Source organism: Hippopotamus amphibius, chromosome 3 (genome assembly GCF_030028045.1).
Source record: "Hippopotamus amphibius kiboko isolate mHipAmp2 chromosome 3, mHipAmp2.hap2, whole genome shotgun sequence".
NCBI lineage: Eukaryota > Metazoa > Chordata > Mammalia > Artiodactyla > Hippopotamidae > Hippopotamus > Hippopotamus amphibius.
The window spans coordinates 197,686,684-197,701,467 of NC_080188.1; the positions used below are offsets into that span (position 1 = coordinate 197,686,684).

Sequence of the window (14,784 nt, forward strand, 5' to 3'; positions counted from 1 at the left end):
CTCTCAACAGCGTCCACCTGTAGCTTCGTGGCTACGGATACACATAAGAGGGAATCAATACCCCTCGTAACCAGTGGCTTAACCACCTTCATTTAATTTTTGGTAACACCTAAGGAACTGTGAATTGGTGAAAACAATGGCATTTGCATAACATAAAATAATATAAACACAATACATATAAGTAAAATAAGTTTAATGAATTCATAAGCTGGAAAAGCAGACAGTAACAGAGCAAACAACGTCAGAAGGACGGTCTCGGCAGCGCTTCCTACCGCAGCCCCTGCTCTGTGTATCCTACGACCAGAAGAGGCGAAAGCCGAAGGCTCAGCCACCGTGGGTCCAGCACATCTTGGGAAGGCAGACTCTAAGCTCCGTCCAAACCAGAGGCACACGGAACAGCTTGAGAGAGCTCATGTGGCGCCTCTGGAAATAACTTTATCCCAGAATGCTAACCTGTAGGGTTCATTTAATATACGCGAGTCGTTTTCGGGTCCAGTCCACAGGTGATGAGAAACAGCAACCCACAAAGGAAAGTAGAATAAAGGCACCAGCGGGGGACTATCAAGCGTCGAGAGCCACGCTAAGAGCTTGACTTGGGAAGAGAACACAGAAAAGCCGCAAAGCCCAACGCTCCGTCACGACGGGATGAGCAGCATCGTGATGGCGACTCCCGCGGACAGCTAGCGGCGCGTCCCCTGCGTGATGCGATACCCCACACCCAGCATCGGCGTGTCAGAAAGGCCCGCAGAAGTCTAGGTTCAACATGTGGCCCCTAAGGCGAGACGCTCAGACCCTTGCTGACGTTCCAAAGCTGGGACGTGTTCCCTTGGCTCCCCCCCACCCCCAGACCCGTCCTCGGCCCACCTCGCAGTCCCCCAGGCAGGTTCACACTGAATGCACACATGGGTTTCCACCGCCCTCTTTGAAAACTGCAAACAAGCAAAGACCGCTTACATGTCTGACGTGCCCTTGTACCTTAATTTTTTAAAAGGGCCCTTAAAAAAATGACTCTTGAACACCTGAAACTAACAAAACATTGTAAATCAACTGTACTTCAGTTAAAAAAAAAAAAGAATAAAAAAAAAAAAACCATGGCCCTCAAAACAGGTTTAGTAATCTAGAAAAGGGACCTTTATAAAACATCTTACTCTCAAATAATACTGAATACATAAGCTGCTACCACAGATATACAACCTTTTATTTTGCTGGTAAACAGAAAGTCTATAGTATATTTTGCTTTGCCTCATATTAAACAATTAGTAGGATAATAATTATCTTCCTAAAAGATAATTTTATGATTAAAAAAAAACCCATGTCTTTATTTTAAAGTGAAGATGAGATATAATTTCTTTCATAGCTACTCATATTCCACTGATAGCTTTATCAAATAGACCAATACAGTAATAGTAATTTAAAAACTCTTTTTACTAAGGTATAAGTAACATCCTGTAAAGTGTGCATATCTTAGGTGCACAGCTTGTGTCTCACATACATGTACACCATGTAGCCCCCTCAGATCAGCACACACAACACGCCTATCACTGCTTCCCACAGGCTCTGCTTGACCCACTATTCCATCTGAACTACGCGGCTTCTGCCACAATAGACTAATTTTGCCTATTTTTGAACCTCCTATCAATAGAATCACGTGGAGAGTACTCTTTAGTATCTAATTCCTTCACTGAACATAGTGTTTCTGGGATTCATGTGTTTCTGGGTTGTTGCAGGAATCAGTGGTTCTTTTCTGTTGCCGTGTAGTAGTCCGTTGTTACCAGGTAGTAATTCAGTTATTACAGGTACTTACTTACACATATCAATTCACAGCGTGTCCCCTCTTCTATGAAAATTAACACTGTAGTCAATATTGGCATAAAATAATTATTCAGTGGAATAATTCCTATAACTTTTTCTTCTAAAATTTTAAAACTTAACTTTAGACAAATCATGCATATGATACAAAATTCAGAAGGAAATGAAGGGTATGCTGTGGAAAGGACGTCTTCCTTCCTGTGCCGTCCCACCCCCCCCCCCCCACACACGCCCTGCACCACCAGTGCTTTCAGGCCCGGGGGTAGCTCTCCAGGAAGAGCGTATTCATTTATAAGCATGTTTGTATACCTCTTTTTTCTCCTCCTCACACAAATGATATCCTGTAATACATAATCTTCTACCCTTTGCCTTTTTTCACGTAGAAGAAAATAATATCCTCGTACATTTTTGAACAAACACACATCTTCCACATTTGAACCAGTCACTCAACTAAAGGCTTGGAAACACATCACAGGGCACAGAGTTTTAGAGGCGGGAGGGGCCCCTGGTCCACCGCCCTGTTTACAGGGGAGAGGGAAGCTTCCAGGAGATGAAACGATCTGCACAAGGACAGGAAACGAGGGAGTGGCAGAGTTCTCAGGGAACAATTCACTGTGACGGGGAAGCACCTGATGCAGGTGACGTGTGCACGTCCTGGGCCGCCTGGGCCTCGATGCCGCGCAGACAGCCGGAGACCCTCCTGCTCTTCATCAGACTCCGGCTCCTGGAAGACAGAAGCCACACACTGAGCAGCCCGCGGAACAGTGCCGGCGACACCTAGCGTTTCACTCCCTAAAGAAAATGGACGTGCGTGGCCACGTTTCCCATGGAAACATTTTCATCAAGGCTTAAATTAATCTGGTTCACTGAACAAGGATTCTACTATTTCCAGGTATTATTCTAACGCTATAGTTAATTAACTGACTAGAATAAATATTTATAGACGACAGGTGACCCTTGAACAATGCAGATGCCCCCGCGGCGCAGTCAAAAGCCTGCATGCACCTTGCAGCCGGTCCTGCCAGGTGTACGCGGAAGCCTGTGTGGTTCAGGCTCAGCTGTCCTACTACGTGCAGCTCTGGATGCTGTGGTATCTGGAGCAAACATGGTCTCTCGGCTCGCTGAGCTCACAGTCCACAGAAAGAGAGAGAAAATAGGCAAATAATTACACTAAAGTGCGGAGCTGTGAGAGCACGGAGGGCAGCGGGGGTCTCTGGGGAAGAAGCTGGCCCCAGGCCAGGGCCCCCCCCCCCCCCCCGGCACAGGGACACCAAGGGCCAAGCAGGAGCCCGCTGGAGGGGAGGCGGGCGGGGGGAGGCTCGGGAGGGGCTGGGCGTGCAGGGCGCGCCGGGGGCCGGCCTGGATGCCAGCTGAGGGAGCTGCGTTCACCCCAGGCACGTCTTCCCGGGAGGGTTTCCCACAGGGAAGTGGCCCAGGTCAGTAACACTCGAGGAGGCCTTCGCTGCGCAGGCTGAAGGGCACAGGGGGCAGGCGCCCCGCCACGCGGCCTCCGCGGCTCTTTCTGCTGCCTCTCCCCTGGGCCGGGGAGGAGCACGCACACCTCCCCCCGGGGTGAGGCCGGAAGGAGCGCCAGCGTCCGCATCACCACCCGAGGACCGGTTTTCCAAAGCCCAGCCCCCGCTGCCAGGCCGTGACCCAGCCCTCAGCCCAGCGGGCCCTCTGACGTCTTCTCCTCGACGGGCCCCTCTGTACTGCTGACCACTCACCGAAAAACGCGACCTGCTGGACAGACTGTTAAACAACAGCGTTCCATCTGTAGTCGCCTTAATGTTGCAAATATAAAATTTCCCCATGAATCCCAACAAGGAAAACACAGAATCACCACTGACAATAGGCAGAGAAAATGTCAATCCTCACATGTTACCGTTTTTTCACTTAGTAGTGAGAGGAAAGCATGCCTTATCCCAGGAAGTCTGAACGAGGAACACTTATTCTCTCAACACTACTGCAGTTAAACAATGTTTAACCTCAAACTCAAACATGTTCACCGCATTTCTTTCAAAGAATTTTTACTTAACATTGGGGGAAATTTTACTTTTAACCGTCAACAGCACGCATCAAAATTTATAGGCCGCCAAACCGGTCTACGTCACCGCAGAGCAAGTGCGGCACGTCTGCCCAGAAGCAGTTCCATAATTGAGTCTGTCCATCTCGACCACCGGCAGGCACTCAGAGTCTACAGTTCTGCCATAAACATTCTTACAAGGCTGAAACTGCATACACAAGGCTTCTGACCAAGAGCCATATATGTTTTTAAAAAAATGATACTTTTAAATTATAGTTCTCAAAAACATCTCTGCCAAATCAAAACACCTGATTTCAAAATCTTAGAAAATGTTAAGTTTTGATTTTTCAGTAGCAATTTAAGCGTCTGTTGATTCCCTAATTATGAACCTAAGAGTCAGCAGGATATAAGACATACATCACTCACCTTCCATAGGATAAAACTTTCATGTTAATTCTTAATGCTCCTATGTGATCCACAGTTCCAAGTACACAAAGTTTATATATCATAAAACAATAAGAAATCAGTCATTTTTACATCTAAAGGAATCTGTAAAGCTCACTCTAAAGCGCGTGTAGGTCTGGTTTGAGTTCTGGGAGGCTTGTTGTCTGGGCTGGAGCAAGCATCCCAAGCCCTATCGCCCCGCTCCACTCGAGGACCAGGGAGCTCCCTTTAGCGCCAGAGCCCTGCTCTGCTTCCAAGTCCTCAAGAAGAACCACCTGACGACATCCCTCTCTGTTCACTGGAACTGGATCACAAGTCACATCCTCTCTGCGCCCAAGACTTCACGTCACTCAGTACATATCAGGCACCGGACAACAGGAGCGGCCGGGCACGGAGCAGCCACCCACAAGGCTGGACCTCAAACCCTCGCCGCCACCCTGCGTCATCCCCGTCACCACCACCGTTCCGCATCAGAGACCACGGTGGCCACCGGAGAAGCCGCTGCTCCTCACGGACGACCTCGTCCCGTCTCCACCTCACCGATGAGAAAACTGAAGCCTCGCGACGCCCCGTCCTGCACCCCCGGCCACACGGGGCCCGGACGGGACTCAGGACTCCCGTGGGACCTGTGACCCTGCAGGGGATGCACTCAAGGAGCCCAAAACCTACGGAAAGAACACGCTCTGCATTTCCTTCTGCGTGAAACACCTCGCCGTTACGTATATAACGTACACCATAAACCACAGCGTGCTGCGTCCGGGCTGTTTCCTCCTCCGGCTTAGCAGTTAGAATGTAGTAAGTAAAGCAAAAGTCACGGGAAAAAGATCAACATCAAGTAGTTCCACCTCTCTGAGGAAATTTTATACACGCGTTTAAAATAAGCGTGGTCAAAACCAAGAATGGCCTGAAAAGGTTTAGAAACCCAAACGGATTCTGCACTGCAGCTGAAGGCGGGGCAGTGAAAGCTGAATTTGACCAGAAAGACGCTGCTCTCCCCCCGCGACAGAGACGCCGTGATCCGTCCGGCTCAGCCGTGCGGGGCCGCTCTCTGGAGCCACCAGACCTGGGTTTGAGCACCAGCTCTTCCTCTTAGCAGCTGTGGGACTGCGGACAAGTTACGTATCTCTGTACACCCTCCGTTACTTGGTGTGTAAAATGGGGGCAGGACAGCAGCAGTTTTGCAGCAAGTGAGACTCTGCTCGGCACGTGTCCCGAACCCGCGCGATCTATGATGATGCGCCGCTGGAGGAGACGCCGCTGCCCTTCACAGCCTGAAAAGCCCCAAATCCTTTCTTCAAAGTCTTGGACCTCAGCATAAGGACGACCTCGGGAACCTCAAACTCACTGTGTCCAAAATAGCCCCCTACGGTGGACAGTCCCTCGGCGGCGCCGAGACGAGGCCCCACTGGCAGCCCCGCATCAACGCCACCACACCCCCCGGCCGCCGAGGCCGTGATGCTGCCCCCCCCCACGCCTGGTCCTGGAGGACGGGGAGGTTTTCTATTTGTCTCCACATCCCAGGACTCGGCAGCCAGCCGTCTTGCGCAAACACCGACCTGGGGCTGAGCGAGTGCCAGGCCGGAGCGTTCCTGCGGCAGCGTCCGCCTCGGCAGCCTCAGCCCTGGGGGTGGGGGGGGGCCATCTGTCCACGGCCAGCCTGCTGCGTGTTCGATTAACAGGCAACACCCGTCCTGGGCGCGGTCCTGATCACCACGACCCCGACGGCATCTCGAGCTCTACAACTCACACTAAAATATCATAGAATACGCCAGGGTTTTGAGGAGGGGAATTTAAAGTAATAAACACTGTTTGTTTCTATAGGAAATTAGATTTATGCTAGTCTAAGTTGCTCTTAAAACGTATGCAGTAAAATCCTGAGGATTTTTTCTTCATATTCTAACTGAATGACAAATGATTTAATGCCATAAGTGCTGTGATTTGATCAGTGACATACTGGGGTCCCTTCACAGATAGATATCCACCATGACAGCAGGTAGCTCTCTTAAAAAGGAAATGATATATATGTACACGCAGGACAAGAAAGCCAGCAACACAAATGACCTCACCTCCTTCTGGAGAATGAAGAAACTGGAACATCTGTAATGTCGGGCTCCCATTCATCTTCAGGGTCACAAAAGACATCTTCACCCTTGTTACTACCATGAGTCTAAGAAAATAACATAGTTTCTAATGATTATGGGTTAAAAAAGTTTGGCAACTAAGGGGGAAAAATGTACTGTGTTGCATTTACAAAACTAGCAAAATTACAGATTACCTAGATTATGCTAAAAGTAAAAAAAAATCACATTCCTGATAAAATTTTTAAAAATCACGACACTAGGAATTATACTAAAAGAGATCTACTAATAAAAGCAACAGAAATCATTAAATAATTCAGAAATAATAAACGTGATTTAGAAAACAGGAAACAAAAAAGATAGCATCCTCAGGAGAGAAATAAAAGAATAATCTGACAATATTAAGATTCAATCACTTCCTGGTTGAATATATTGATCACAATAATGATCTATACTTTAATTTAAATATTTAAAGCAATACCAATTAAAGTGCTAGCAAAATACAATATAGACATTGATTCAGAAATAACGTAACTATGTGGAAAAGTAAGTGAAACAAACAGTTGAGAGTAGGATGGACGGTAACTCACCCACCAGATTTTAATGTATACATCAAGGCAAGAATTAGCAAATGACCTCAATACAGTTTTTTGTTTTTCTAATTACACAGCAATTCACATTCATTGTAGAAAATCTGGAAATTACTAATACATGTAACACGAAGGAAAACCTGTAAGCCACTCACAAACCCATCATTTAGAGGTTTAAACACTGTCAGGGCTTTGTATGATTCCTTTCGGCCTTCCTGTATTTTCTATTGTGAATACACCTTGTGTTCCTGGAATTAACCCTACTTACTCATGGTATAGGGATTCTCTAAACACAACTTTGGGTTTGACTTACTAACATTTCCTTCAGGATTTTTATAGCTGTGTTCATATTAGGATTGGGTTGTAATTCTCTTTTGAATCACCTTTTCAGTTTTTGTGGGGTTTGTTTGTTTTGATTTTAATCAGTTATTCTAGCATCATAACTGTGACACTTTCTATTCTTTGCTGCGTCTGAAAGAGTAAATGTAATAGGATTTGTCTGTTCTCTGCAGGTTCAAAAGTGCTCACCTGTGACAGTGACTGGGATCAGCATCTCTTTTTTTTCCAATATTTTTTTCAGGCTAATTCACGGACAAACTTTCAATTTATTGCCTGGTTATTCATCTATTAAGGCAACTTACATAATTTCTCTTTTTCTAGAAAAATATTTACTTTCTAGAAAATTATTAAATTAGTATAAAATTTTACATAAAAATGTAATTTTAAAATGCGCTTGTGATCTTTACTTAAATGCTATGCTCATTCCTAAAATCACATGTTCATCTTTTCAAAGAGCCAAAGCTTGAGTTTATTAATTTTAAATTATCAATTATTACTTTTATTTTTAATGATTCCTTCATTTGCTCTCCTTTGTTTTAGGTCTATTATCTTCTAGATTGAGTTAACTTTTCATCTTTCCATTAAACAATTCAAGCATTAAGGCTATAATCTGGCAGCATCCTGTACATTTTTACATATATTTTTATTTCATAAAGTTCATAGAGATTTTAATAATATTCCAAACCTCATAAAGTTCTTTCATTGCCGAAAGCTTAGATTCAAACTTTTCCAGACTCCAGACAGTTGAGACCCCCAGCTGCAGGTTACGAACCCGAATACAAGTGTCAGAACTACTTCCTTTATCTGATACAACATATCTGAAAGAAAAACCAAAGAAAAAATGCTTCTCCTAAAACATACATAACCTAGAGTTTTCCAAATTAGAATACCTTCCATAAAAATTCAGTCCACTGATTAAATCTCTCCATAATTAAGCATTTTTGTTATAGTAATAATCATGTCTAGTATATACTATATTAAAATAACTTCTTATATAATAATTTTTAAGTTAAAAATTCCAATATTATATATTCCCTTTAAAACGTGGAATACTAATAAAGTCTCAACTCAGAAGAAAGTCAGTAAATTCCTAAAACATCTAAAATTATTCTGTTTATAAAATATACTGGTATGTTAACTGCTGAAAGCCTTTTTCACTCCAGAGTGAGCTCCGAGAGGGGAGTCTGGGAGTGCCCCTGGGGGCTCTGACCAGTGTCGCTCCTGGACAGGCATGTGGGATACCATGTCCTTAGAGAAACTAAAACAGAAAAAAATCGCATGAAGGGAGACCAGTTTAAAACAAAAATAAATTACTTTACAAATAAGATAATTACTCACCTGCCAAAAACATAATTCTTTTTTAACTTGTTGCTGATGGCATTGGCTTCCTGAATCATCACAGAGAGTTTCATGGCACTCCAACTGGGCTGAACTAGCAGAGAGCACACGGAGAAGATTCAGAACATGTGTGTGAGCACTAACACACCACCAGGTACAACACGTCCTGAAAAAAAACTGACTTTAAACGAATGGCTTTAACAACATGTCACAGAAGGTAAAGGTGATATCTCAGTAATTTTTCTTCAACCCTCACCAGTGAAATACAATACTCTTCCTACAAAACAAGGTCTGCCACCTGTGGAGACACAGAAGAAAACTCAAGTTCATAGAGGGAGGGTATGGACTTTGTAAGTAAGGAAATGCCAAAGAGGCTGTTTTTCCTTTTAACATTTTTAAAGACCTTCTTTTTTTTTTTCTAATTTCTTTTTTTACTAACTTCTAATTTATTTAAAGTATTAAGTAAAGTATACTACAGGCTTAACTTAAATAGAACCACAATCCTTTTTTATTTTGCCTGAAACTTTAAAAATAGATACATGGATAGACAGACAAATATAGACAGAGATAGAGATAGAGATATATCAGGACATAAAAACAATTTCAGTCCACAATTCCATGTTTCTAAATCAAATTTAAGATTTTATCATAAACATTTTCTATATTGTCCACTCAAACTTATAACCAGTATTCCACTAAAAACATTTTTTTGGAAGATTACAATTCATTATTCATGTGGATAAAAAAAATCAAGTATTCATTGCAAGGCACTGTTTTAGGACTTAAGAAGAATAAAAAGATGTATTAATACAATGATCTTATCTCTTGCAGCAGATATAAAGAGTATTAAGAATTTCAAAGTAATTTAAAAACTGAAGTTATGGAACGTATACAGCACAACTACCAAGTACCCTTGCTAACACACTGCACCTGGATGATGCGTGCTTTGCAGGGCCTGTAGAGACACAGGAACCAGCTAAGCAACAGCCTGAACATACAGTCAGCAAACCCAGAATCTGAGAAACTCAACAGGTAAACAACCTGGCTTCTTCAATTCATGAATTACAAAGGGACAGAGAGAGAAGGGAAGAGCTAGTTGAGGGATTAAAAGAGATTTAAAAGGCACATCTGCCAAAAACAGGGTGTGGACCACGTTTGTCTCCTGATTCAAACAAACCAAATATATTTGTTAAATTATGAAATAATCTAGGAAATCTGAATATGGACTAGGTATTTGATGAGTATAAGAAATTATTATTATTTTTAGGTGTGATGATAATATCGGAGTTATGCTTCAAAGAGTGACAGAGAAAGAGAAGAGAGAGTCCTTATCTAACTTGGAGATACACAGTGAAGTATTTGCAGATGAAGCGACAGGACACCTGAGCTTTAACTTCAGAGTAGTCCATTGGGGCAGGCGGATTGAGCACGGCTGGAACAAAACTGAACTCGCGTGGGCAACTGTTGAAGCTGTATAAGTACGTAAGGGTTTACTGTAGTAACCTCTCTGCTTTCGTAGTTTGTTTGAAATTTTCTACAGTTAAAAAAAAGTTTACATTAAAAACATACTGTGTTCTGCACAGGAATGTAGAAATGTACAAGAAAAAAAAATTCCAAGTGAGAAAGAAAACAAACCCAGTGATTAAGCACAATTTAGATAATAATTGTTACAAAATAAGAATTAAGAATTAGATTAAGATATTTGAGAAAACAATACTTGGAATTTTGTTTACCATTTGCTTATATAACTAAATATTCCAAAAAAGTGAATATTCTAAAAATAATATTCAGATAAATTACCTAGATCCAGAGAAGTCAGAAACATCTAGAATAAAACATTTTGAACATATTATACAAAGATGACTAACATTTTAGTAACACTTCAATAACACACGTAGCTTTAGAAAATGCCTGCTGCCACCGCCCTGTACTCACTTGTGGAAGTGTCATCCCTGTTACTCTGGTTCTGCTGTAGCATTTGCACTTCCTTAGCAATTCTTTGCTTCTCGGCCTCTAAAGCTTCCAGAATTCTTGCATGGCGGATCCTGTGGTCTTCTAAAGCCTAATTGATAATTGATGTTCATTCACGTGGAGCCGTATCCGAGAACGTGCAGAGAGAGAGATTATGAAACCAGACCGATGATGGTAATGCACGACCTGCTTCTCACTTCACCGTATGTGTGTTATTAAGCATAACAGGCTTCAAAATATGATTTATAAAGTATCTTTATAAAATGATTTTTCCCCCCAACAAAATCATTAGGAATTTTTGACAACTTAGATTAATCTTTTCCTTCCCATTGATAGGAGCATAAAAACCTTCAGAGAAAAAGGAAAAAAAATACTCAAAAAAGCCCACACTCAAGAACATTTGTTGACTAAATTAAAAAGTTACACTAAAAAGACACCTAGGGGGCTTCCTAGGTGGCGCAGTGGTTAAGAATCTGCCTGCCAATGCAGAGGTCACAGGTTCGATCCCAGCTCCAGGAAGATCCCACATGCCGCGGAGCAACTAAGCCCGTGTGCCAAAAAAATAAAAATAAAATAAAAAATAAATTATTTAAAAAAAAAAAAAAAAAGACACCTAGGACTTCCTAGGTGGCGCAGTGGTTAAAATTCACCTGCCACCATCAGTCCCGCCCATCAGGAAGCATGCATGAGAGTCCTAGATAGCTTCCTCCACAAGAGAGCAGACAGCAGTATCAAGCAGTATCGGCAGTATTTCATCTTGTGGAACTGAAAACCACAGCCACAGAAAGATAGAGAAAATGAAAAAGCAGAGGACTTTGTACCAGATGAAGGGACAGGATAAAATCCCAGAAAAGCAACTAAATGAAGAGGAGATAGGCATCCTTACAGAAAAAGAATTCAGAATAATGATGGTGAAGATGATCCAGGACTTTGAAAAAAGACTGGATGCAAAGATCGAAAAGTTGCAAGAAAAGTTTACCAAAGACCTAGAAGAATTAAAGAGCAAACAAACAGAGATATGCAACACAATAACTGAAATGAAAAATATGCTAGAAGGAATCAATAGCAGATTAACTGAGGCAGAAGGGTGAATAAGTGACCTGGAAGACAGAATGGTGATCATCACTGATGTGGAAAAGAATATAGAAAAAAGAATGAAAAGAACTGAAGACAGCCTAAGAGACCTCTGGGACAATGTTAAACGCACCAACATTCGCATTATAGGGGTCCCATAAGGAGAAGAGAGAGAGAAAGGACCTGAGAAACTATTGGAAGAGATTATAGTTGAAAGCTTCCCTAACATGGGAAAGGAAATAGCGACCCAAGTCCAGGAAGCACAGAGAGTCCCAGGCAAGATAAACCCAAGGAGAAACACGCCAAGACATATAGTAATCAAGCTGACAAAAATTAAAGACAGAGAAAAGTTATTAAAAGCAACAAGGGAAAAACGACAAATCACATACAAGGGAACTCCCATAAGGGTAACAGCTGATTTCTCAGTAGAAACTCTGCAAGCCAGAAGGGAGTGGCACCATATATCTCAAGTGATGAAAGGGAAGAACCTACAACCAAGAATCCTCTGCCCAGCAAGGATCTCATTCAGATTCGACAGAGAAATCAAAAGCTTTCCAGACAAGCAACAGCTAAGAGAATTCAGCACCACCAAACCAGCCCTACAACAAATGCTAAAGGAACTTCTCTAAGTGGGAAACTTAAGAGAAGAAAAGGACCTACAAAAACAAAAACAAAACGATTAAGAAAATGGTAATAGGAACATACATGTCAATAATTACCTTGAATGTACATGGACTAAATGCACCAACCAAAAGACACAGACTGGCTGAATGGATACAAAAACAAGACCCATATTTATGCTGTCTACAAGAGACCCACTTCAGACCTAGGCACACATACAGATGGAAAGTGAGGGGATGGAAAAAGATATTCCATGCAAATGAAAATCAAAAGAAAGCTGGAGTAGCGATACTCATATCAGATAAAATAGACTTTAAAATAAAAAATGTTACAAGAGACAAGAAAGGATATTACATAAAGATCAAGGGATCCATCCAAGAAGAGGAGATACCAATTATAAATATATATGCACCCAATATAGGAGCACCACAATACATAAGGCAAATGCTAACAACTATGAAAGAGGAAATGCAAGGCAGAGATAGAGACACAGGTGTAGAGAACAAACACATGGACACCAAGTGGGGAAATCAGGGAGGGTTTGGGGGGAATGAATTGGGAGATTGGGATACCGAATTGTATACTCTAAATATATGCTGTTTATTGTCTGTTAATTGTATCTCAATAAAAGTTCTTAAAAAAAAAAATTCACCTGCCAATGCAAGGGACACAGGTTCGAGCCCTGGTCCAGGAAGATCCCACATGCCACGGAGCAAATAAGCCCGTGCACCACAACTACTGAGCCTGCGCTCTAGAGCCTGTGAGCCACAAGAAGAGAAGCCACCGCAATGAGGAGCCTGCACACCACCATGAAGACTAGCCCCTGCTCGCCGCAACTAGAGAAAGCCCGTAGGCAGCAATGAAGACCGAATGCAGCCAATAAATAAATCAATAAATTTTTTAAAAAGTAAATCCAACTTAAAAAAAAAAAAGAAAAAGACAGCTAAATGATGTACAGCAGAAACTAACAACATTGTAAAGCAAACTGAAAAAAAAATTATTTTTAAAAAAGACACCTGGGCTTCCTAGGTGGCGCAGTGGTTAAGAATCCACCTGCCAATGCAGGGGACACAGGTTCGATCCCTGCTCCAGGAAGATCCCACATGCCACGGAGCAACTAAGCCCGTGTGCCAAAAAAAAAAAAAAAAAAAAAAAAAGACCTAAAAACCTCATTTGACACAAATAAGCTGTATAATAGCCCACTAATAATAACTGTTTTCAAGATTAAAACAGTTCTGCTTTTCTCTTAAAATGTCTGCGGTGGTTCCCCAGCCCCCTGTGTTCTAGAATTGGCTAACATGTGTGCTGAGTCCTTATTACCACGCTACCGTCTCGGCACTTTGGGGTCACTGGAAGTATTTTCCTCTACCCCGACCCTCACCATAAACTTAGGAAGAAAAGAAGAAAATCTGCCACTTGAGAGTCAAACTTTAAGATACAAGGAGTGGAAGCAGAGACGAAAGCAGGGGCTCCCCCTCCAGGGCTGTAGCGCAACTCCGGGCCCCACGCCAGAGGCTCCAACTGTGCAGTTCTGGACGCACCAAGACCTGCACGTCCACAGGCGATGCTGAGGCTGCTGGGCCAGCACCTGGAGGCCGCCCCGGAAGCTGCCTCTGCACTCAGAGAGCTGAGGGAGGCAGCGCCTGAGAGCCCGAGGCTGAGGGGTTCCCCGAGGACCCGCAGCCCGCAGCCTGCCCACGGCTCTTTCCGTCCCGGCCCCAGGACGTCAGCGGCCGGAGCCGGGCCACCCCCCTCCTAACGCCGCAGCCCAGGGCCACCTCGCTCCGGCGTCACCCGGCGTGACTGGCCACAGGGGCGCGGTGCACGCAGGGCCACGCCACACTCGGCGGCAGCCTGCTGGGAGTGACAGCTCTGCCCCTTTGAGCAGATCCGCGGGGCGATGCGCGAACACATCGTGAGGGGAGGGACCTGCAGGCAGGGAGAGCCCTCTCACCTGCACCTGGACGGGGCCTCGTCCAGCAAGAGACCACAGGTCTTAGGAAGAAATCCAGCTTTTCCTCACAATAGCTCAAACTAGGTATAAAATGAAATTACCTGTTTTGTAGCCAAAGTCTCCATTTCTAACCGCTTTTTGTTGACGTAGATTTCCTGTTCAAAACGCTGCTTTGCCTCTTCTAGTTCTTCAATTCTGTGATGAGCCTTCTGGTTATTTATTTCCTGGATCTTCTTCCTTTGAGATTCTTCTTTCTTCAAAGAACAATAATAAAACAATAAATAGGGCAAAAATACAGAGCAATTCTTCAAAAATGATACCAAAAAGATACAAAAGTCCCTTTCTAAAGATCAACGCACAAGAAATTGACTCACGGATAGAAAAGGCGCCTGGGCACTTCTCCACCTCATCCGTGGCGACTAACCCAACTGAAAATGACCGTCACTAGTCACACCTGTCAGAGCGCTGCCCTGCAGATGGGCTCCCGGGAAGCAGGCCGGCCGGCCCGGCCCGAGGGCGGGGGGCACAGAGCCTCTCAGC

The 14,784-nt window shown here is 43.6% G+C and overlaps 1 protein-coding gene across 1 annotated transcript in view; it reads right to left on the reverse strand.

The window, feature by feature from the left end:
* The window catches only part of KIF14 (kinesin family member 14), a 52,693-nt gene that overhangs the window by 10,655 nt on the left and 27,254 nt on the right, over positions 1–14,784 (reverse strand). The window contains exons 18-23 of the mRNA XM_057729854.1: positions 14,346–14,498; positions 10,560–10,686; positions 8,625–8,718; positions 7,972–8,104; positions 6,346–6,446; positions 2,439–2,533 (exon numbers count right to left, since the gene is read on the reverse strand). Coding sequence (XP_057585837.1) covers positions 2,439–2,533; positions 6,346–6,446; positions 7,972–8,104; positions 8,625–8,718; positions 10,560–10,686; positions 14,346–14,498 — 703 coding nt within the window. The remainder of the gene's footprint in view (positions 1–2,438; positions 2,534–6,345; positions 6,447–7,971; positions 8,105–8,624; positions 8,719–10,559; positions 10,687–14,345; positions 14,499–14,784) is intronic.